The sequence below is a fragment of a genome, unplaced genomic scaffold (assembly GCF_019419815.1).
Source record: "Pyrus x bretschneideri cultivar Hongxiangsu unplaced genomic scaffold, Pyrus_bretschneideri_v1 Contig18, whole genome shotgun sequence".
NCBI lineage: Eukaryota > Viridiplantae > Streptophyta > Magnoliopsida > Rosales > Rosaceae > Pyrus > Pyrus x bretschneideri.
In genome coordinates, this window is record NW_025999479.1 from 5,144,827 (window position 1) to 5,152,366 (window position 7,540).

The following is a 7,540-nucleotide window of genomic DNA, read 5'->3' on the forward strand; positions in this document are numbered from 1 at the left end:
AACTTCTAAAATATGAATATGTAACGTAGTATAATATATAGAATTGAGAGAGAGAGAGAGAGAGAGAGAGAGAGAGAGAGAGAGAACTAGCTACCAATGACGTAGTGCTAGTCTTAAGGGAGGTTTTTCTGTTGGAAAGTCAAGCATCCTTTCACATAATCAACTTTCTTGGCTTCTCTTTAGTTGGAAATGAAATTTTTTTGGCTGACCAGACATCTTTCCCGCGAAAGTAGAGTGGTGTTTGATTATAATGTTCCCTAATTTTTTGGTTGATTACTTGATGGATCAAAAGAGCATTTATATGTCCTTTAGAATTTAAGAACTAATTTTTGTATAATAAAAAAATGCTAGTTTTGTGGTGATTGTTTTGGCATATTGTTTGACTCGAATATCAAAAGTATTATGTTCCCTCGTGTAGTATCAGAGCTACATCAATGGATGATTAGTCTTTCATTACGTGTGGTGGGACATGATGCGATAATTACTTGACACTCAAATTAAACCCTCGTTTGACAATTGTAGTAGAATGGATAAGTGAGGGATCGTTCTAGACCGGGGATTAGGAGGGTTTGCTAAAACCTTCTAAATTGACTTAAGAACGTAAAAACAATATAAAACACTAAACTAGACTCAAAGAATGCAAAACTAAAATTTAAAACATTAAGACAAACCAAAAGACTGAAAACTAATTTTGGACGAATTTAAGATTATGGCTTGATTCAAAATACTTTAAAACATAAACTAAACAGATTCTAAGCACTAAAGAACAAGAAAGTAAAGGGGGGGGGGAAAGTTTTGATTTGACAAAAATTGAAATAACAAAACAAGTTAATAAACTAAGCGGAATGTAAATATGAATTTGTGATGGAATGAATGGAATGAAGGCTAGCAAAGGGGTTCTTCTCCACACATGTTATACTTGCATACAAGATTGATTCTCAGTTGGTCTTTCGATAAATTATGAAACTCAACACTCCGGATTAATTAGGTCCGCTTAAATTAACCGTCAAGTTTTCCTTAAGTTAATGAATTGGATGAGTTTGCGCAACGCAATTCACAACATTCTCCAAAAGTCCTTTACGTGAACAGCACAATAAAGATACAATCAAAGATCATTAAGTATTATGAAAACTATAAGTGTTGACGAGGCATTCGTTACTATGATGAGCATGAAACTCGTGCCAAGAATTCATTTAACGCGATTGTTTATAAGCAACCTCCACTACTTGTGAATATAAGTTCATAACGATTAGGTGAAAATCACTTATATTCTAGCGTCATATTTATGCATGAAAATTAAGCGCGCATTCTTAATAAACATTCATAAATAAGTTATCAATCAAACGGTTAAACAAATTGAATCCACAACTTATGAAATTCCAACGAAAGTTAATCAATTCATATTGCAAATATAAACATAGTTTCGAATCACCTCCTAGCTAAAGGGGGATTAGTTCCTCATACCTTTGAAATCAAAGAAACACCTAAACATTCCAACAACTCAAAACTTGAATTGTATGAACGTTTAAGCACTCTTCTCTTCCATTCCTTATACGTACAAAACAAAGAGAATTAAAATGAAACTTTGAAATCAAAGAAACACCTAAACATTCCAACAACTCAAACTTGAATTGTATGAACGTTTAGGCACTCTTCTCTTCCTCGTTGTTGTAGCACAAGGTTTAAGGATAGGTTGGTTGGGGGGATGGAAGTGTGGAATGGAGTGGAAATGGAGAAGATGGAGAAGGGGAAGTGTTTGTGTATTACAATGGAAAATGAGATGATTTGGTGAATGGAATGAATGGGTATATATAGGAAGAGAATGGGTGTTAATGGATGTTTGTTTAAGGTATTTGGTGGATGGGAAAATGTGTGGATGGTGGGAATTATGGTGGATGGATGGTTTAGTGGATGTAATTTAGGGTTTATTTAGGTGAATGTGGATGCATGGTTTAGTGGATGTAAAGGATAATGGGATGGTGTGGAATTAAAAGCTAAAAAAAAATGGGATAATGGGCATTTAAGTGTGAATGGAATGGTGGGATGCACTAATGGAAATTATGGAATGGAATGGTGGGATGCACTAATTAGGAGGAAGAATTAGGGTGAAGGGCTTAATGCATGGATTTGGGCCAATTAGGGTGAAGGGCTTAATGCATGGATTTGGGCCTAAAATGCCCCCCCTTGCATGGCAAGGGAAAGGACTTGGGCTAAAGCCCACGGCAATGGCTCTAAAATGGGCTAAGGTTAGGGTTTAGGTGCGGCATAGGCTTAGGGTCCACAAAGAGTTAGGGTTTAGGTCATCTAAAAGCCCAAAGCCAAGAATAGAAACTCACGACAATGGAAACCTCCAAAAATAGAAACTTCCAACTTTAGAAACTTTGGTTACCAATTCCGACTTCCTTGCTCTTCACTTTCATTTCTTCATTTCTTAAGCTCCTTTGACCTTCAACCTCGTTCATTCCTCGTGCTCCATTTGCATACACCACATTCCAGCTCAGTTTTGCTCCAAAAGCTCCCAATTGCATCATTTCATGTAATATGTCCTTTAAACCTGAAAACACATGAAAGTAGCTTAAAAGACTACTTTAACGAATAAAACATAACAAAAATGCATAAGAACTAGCTAACCAAGGCGCATAAATATGCTCCTATCAGGACACCTCTTAAATTCAAAACAAAAAAAAAAAAAAAATTAAATCGACGGCTTTTAATAAAAGGGCTTAGAGTAGTATAAGGACCTTTCTAGTTAAGCAGTTCCAAACGGGTCAACAAACGTCAGTAATTAGGTCGTAGAAAGAAAAGCACCTAAATTAAACATGGTAACTTGTTCAAATCAATCAAATCCTGATTATTAACATAGAGAGAAGGGGTGCGTTGTTTGCAGAAAGAGGTTATAAAAAATTAAGAGTGTGATTCTCTCCAGATCACAACATTATAGTAGCCTCTCACCAATGTGTCTCTCATTGGACACATTGTGGAGGATGCGAAAGTGCTGTTGTCCAGAGTCACTGGAGTTGTTCTTGCCCACACTCACGTACATGCTAAGGGAATTGTCCATCGTTTAGCTCACCATGCCCTTCAGGTTGATGGTTTTCGTTCTTGGTTTGAAAAACCTCTTGATCTTATTGTTGACCTTTTGGTGAAGAAATGTAACGGTTGAGTGAGCTATTCATTGCCTCAACCCTGCTTGTTGTATTGGATGTACTGTTGTGGCCTTTTTCAACGAATATGTCGTTGCTTTCCACACACCCAAAAAAAAAACAAAAAAAAAAACATAGAGGGAAACAAAGGGAAATGAAGATGTATTGTCACAATTTTTACTGTGATCTTATGCCCCACGTTCGCAAACTAATTTACATCTACATGGGCATACCTAAACCAACCACAGTCACAAGGTGGAGAGATTTTTCAGTGTGATCGGTACACGGAGTGGTACATCACGTATCATTATACAAATAATGAGATATGTTTGCTTAAAAAGTTAATAACTTAAAAAATAAAATTTCCCACTTTTCCTATTAAAACACATGATGTACCACTTGTGTTCCTGTCACAATTAAAATTGTGTCGAGTTTGCTAACATCTATTATCGCAATTTTTTGTTGTTGAAATAATGAAACTTACGTGTACACAATGATAACAAAAAAAAAAAAAAAAACAAAAACAAAAAACAAATCTTTAACCTCATTCTCCCATAACAAGCGAGGGATTATCATGATGATTAAAAAAATTTGTTCCAACTCGTAATTTCCCGGGTTTAAACCCTTATTCTTCCTTTTAGTGTAACCTTATAGTAGTATTATTGTTTGTAATTAGATTAAAAAAAAAAATTATTTCCAAATAAAAGCAAACTTGCCATTTTATTTAGAATCCAACATCCGGACCAAGTTGGCTTCGTAATGTATAATTTTCACACGAGAAGTTTACTAGACAACAAAATTGAGACAACTTAATTAAACCCAATTTCTTCCTTCAACCCGGCCGCAATATCCAACAACAGATGAGGCAAAATTTAAGAGCTAGATATCAACGTGTTTCCAATGTCGATAACAAATCGGTATCTAACATCCGCTTTGACAAGGCGCTCCATGGCAGTGTTCAAGTAATCAATTGGGATAACCTCAATATCAGCGGTTATTTTGTGCTTGGCTGAAAAATCAATCATCTCTTGTGTCTCCTTCATACCTCCAATGCAACTACCGCCCACTATCTTCCTTCCTATATTTAGAAAATAAACGTTTGTTAATAACATAATACACCAGTTATAATGCACAATTACAAGGTTAACATCGAAAGCAAACTTAGAAAATATGACCTATCACCGGTTGTAAAAATGTACAACTAGACGTAGGTGACTAAGAGATAAACTATGAAAACAGTGATATGCTTACCCATGATCAAAGGAAAAACTGGAAGCTCAAGTGGTTTCTCGGGTGCACCAACCATCACAAGCTTTCCATGAGACTTTAACAAACCAATCAAAGGCACGAGAGGGTGGAGTGCAGAAACCGTATCAATGATACCATCCAATGTCCCCATCGCAGCCTACAAGATTTACATGACGACATATAAGATTACCTTGTTCTATACACACACGCAAACGTAATCAATTTAAAGTACAAAAGCAAATCCTTCAAATAATCACCTGCATTTGATCTTGATCGCGGCTAACCAAAAATGAATCAGCATGAAGATGTTCAATAGCTTCTTCCTTCTTATTAGGGGAGGTACTGATCACTGTGACCTTAACCCCCATAGCCTTGGCAAATTTTACCGCGAGGTGCCCTAGACCACCTAGACCCACCACGCCCACATGCATGCCTGGTTTGTCAAGTCCGAAATATCTCAAGGGACTGTAAGTTGTAATCCCAGCACACAGGAGAGGAGCAGCACCATCCAGAGGTAGGTTGTCTGGAATGCGGACTATGAAATGCTCATCCGCCACCATGATGTCGGAGTAACCTCCATATGTTATGGTGCCGTCAAGGTTCCTAGTACCATAAGTGAGTATCATTTTGGGGCAGTAATTCTCGAGGTGGTTGTTACAACTGTCGCAAGAGCGGCAAGAACCCACCATGCATCCAACACCCACTTTGTCTCCAACTTTGAATTTTTGTACTTTGCTTCCCACCTCTGTCACTACACCAACTATTTCATGCCTGCATTTCCCATTTATGGTCATACTTAGTTAAACTGATATCATTTTCTTATTAGAAGAACTCATTAGGACTAATGGTAAAACTTTGATAATTCCAGCAAGTTAAATCGAGGGGTAATTTTTATTTTATCCAAACCCCATTGCGTCAAAAAAAAAAAAAAAAAAAAAAAAAAAAAAAAAAAAAGGATGATGAGTAAAAACTTTCAGATTGGTCTACCATCTTTTTCCTCCACTAACTTCTTTGAAGATGCTTTTAAATCAGTTGTTGTCACTTGTTAGCAATCAAATAAAGTCCTGATGTCACTTGGTCTACCATCCTTTATCATGGTTGTTCCACCTTAAATGGTTGCCACATGGATTTTTATGGCCATCAAATAATTACTTTGGCTCAATGACTGTATAGTTAATTTAGCACTGTGCAGTATGCGTCTATAGTCACTTTCGTCTGTATTCAGCAATAATATTTACTAAAAGTGCGGACTATATTGGCGAAGGCATTAAAAGGATAAATAAACACATTTTTTTCTTTCCTTATAAACATTCTCATTTGATCTTATCCTTTGTTTTTATTTAAGTTTTTCAATTCAAAAATCAAGTGATCAACAATAAAGATGGATGTGAGCGTGTGAACGCCTATTGCCTAGTGTGTATGTGTGTGTGTGTGTGTGTGTGTGTGTGTATTCAATATTTATATGAAAATACCATTTTAAATAGATGTCGATAGAGAGGCGAACTTCTTTACGAATGTTATTATGGATTTAGGTCATTTTACCAATGGTCTTTATTTATGGGTTAGAGCTATTTCCTCCATTGCTAAAAATACTTGTATTTTAAGGTATTGATTTCAGTTGTAACAGGGATTAATTTCAGAGTCTAAACCCTACCCTAGTTTATTTCTTAAACAAAAAATAATATAAACAAATCTTTATAGCATGCTGTATGCATCGTACTCATGGGTTCTGTTTCTATGAATTCCGCCAACATAAACAAATGGAAAATGCTAGCATCACTCTAAACTAATTACATATCCTATCGAATTAATTGTATGAAATTTTAAATAGCACTTCCAATTTTTTGTTGGTTGTCTAATAGTTCTTTCTATCTCCGATATATCCGAAGAAAAGAAAACATATATTTGACTAATCAAACTCAAAGTCATGCCACTGAATTAAAAAGTTGAGAAGAAATAAGTACCCGGGAATCAGAGGATATACAGAGGAACCCCATTCGTTCTTGACCATGTGCAGGTCCGAATGACATATTCCGCAGTACAGAACTTTGAAACGAACATCTTTCTCTCCAGTTTTCCTGCAACGAAATTAGTTCAATTTAGACATAAATGAAAACTCAGATCTCGTAAAAGTAATACTACCCAAAAATTATAACTATTAACTTCTTTGGTACTTATTGGATATGTGGCCTTTTCATCTTTTATGTGACACGTTCCGTGGTGTTACAGTAGCAAAATTTTACTTACAACCTAAATGCCAAAGTTAACTAAGATAAAAACAACCTAAATGCCAAAGTTTACTAAGATAAAAACAACCTAAATGCCAAAGTTTACTAAGATAAAAACAACCTAATCGAACGGTATTGATTCATATATAAATCCAACAAACATTTCCCCACGTGGTTATACTCCTTTTGCACAACCTGTTTACTATGATTTTTTTTTTTTTTTTTTTAAGATTTATTCTATCAAAAGAGCGACGCCAGATTAAGGTGTGCAACATCAGAAAATAGGGGAAATAAAATTTGTTTATGATGTTTAAGACGCACACTTAAACAAATTTGAGAGAAATAAAATCAAACGAAAAAAAAATAAATGGGAGAGCTATAAAGAATAACCTTCTTGAGAATTTCAAAGGAGAGAGAACGCCAGATGAATCTCTAGCAGCCCATCCAAATGCCTTATTTGGGTGCTCTTGCTCTGGAGTTAACACCATCTTATTTTTCTCGAAGTAACAAAAACCAACTAAAACTGAATCCACTGAATATATGAGACAATAGAATACTAGAGCGATGGTGAGGGAGGGGCAATTGAAGGGAGGTGTATATATAGAGAGAAGCGGTGAGGATGGTACGGTGACGATTGGGCTGGCCCGACGTACTGGCTGAGCAAGTCAAAAATCATAGTGTCGTACCCTGACGTACTGGCTGAGCAAATCGAAAATCGTAGTGTCGTTTTCGTACATATTGCAAACTTCATTTCATTGGCTGGGATGGCAACTCTACTTTACCTCTGAGAAGTGAAAAGTAATGACGTCTCCGTTTTGTTGGGAGAAATTTCCACCACATATTAGGCGTGCGATTCTAGAGGGATCGGTTCTAGTGGGATTGTTTCTCATTTTAGAAATAAAATGAAATTCTGACACACAA

At 36.0% G+C, this 7,540-nt stretch overlaps 1 protein-coding gene across 1 annotated transcript; it reads right to left on the reverse strand.

Moving 5' to 3' along the window:
* Nucleotides 1-3,844: 3,844 nt before the first annotated feature.
* On the reverse strand, nt 3,845-7,277 carry LOC103954695 (probable mannitol dehydrogenase). Its single transcript, XM_009366520.2, has 5 exons — nt 7,010-7,277; nt 6,356-6,469; nt 4,649-5,162; nt 4,395-4,548; nt 3,845-4,221 (listed from the first exon to the last, which is right to left on the reverse strand). The coding sequence occupies exons 1-5, from the start codon at nt 7,105-7,107 to the stop codon at nt 4,016-4,018; spliced, it is 1,086 nt and encodes a 361-aa protein (XP_009364795.2). The 5' UTR covers nt 7,108-7,277; the 3' UTR covers nt 3,845-4,015.
* Between the last annotated feature and the right edge of the window lie 263 nt (nt 7,278-7,540).

Bases quoted from the DNA above. Each gene is read 5' to 3' on its own strand.
- LOC103954695 (XM_009366520.2), bottom strand. From the start codon at position 7,107: ATGGTGTTAACTCCAGAGCAAGAGCACCCAAATAAGGCATTTGGATGG. The intron at 6,470-7,009 runs GTTATTCTTTAT...ATTTCGTTGCAG, and splicing joins CCTTTGAAATTCTCAAGAAG to GAAAACTGGAGAGAAAGATG. The intron at 5,163-6,355 runs GTACTTATTTCT...TGGGAAATGCAG, and splicing joins GTATATCCTCTGATTCCCGG to GCATGAAATAGTTGGTGTAG.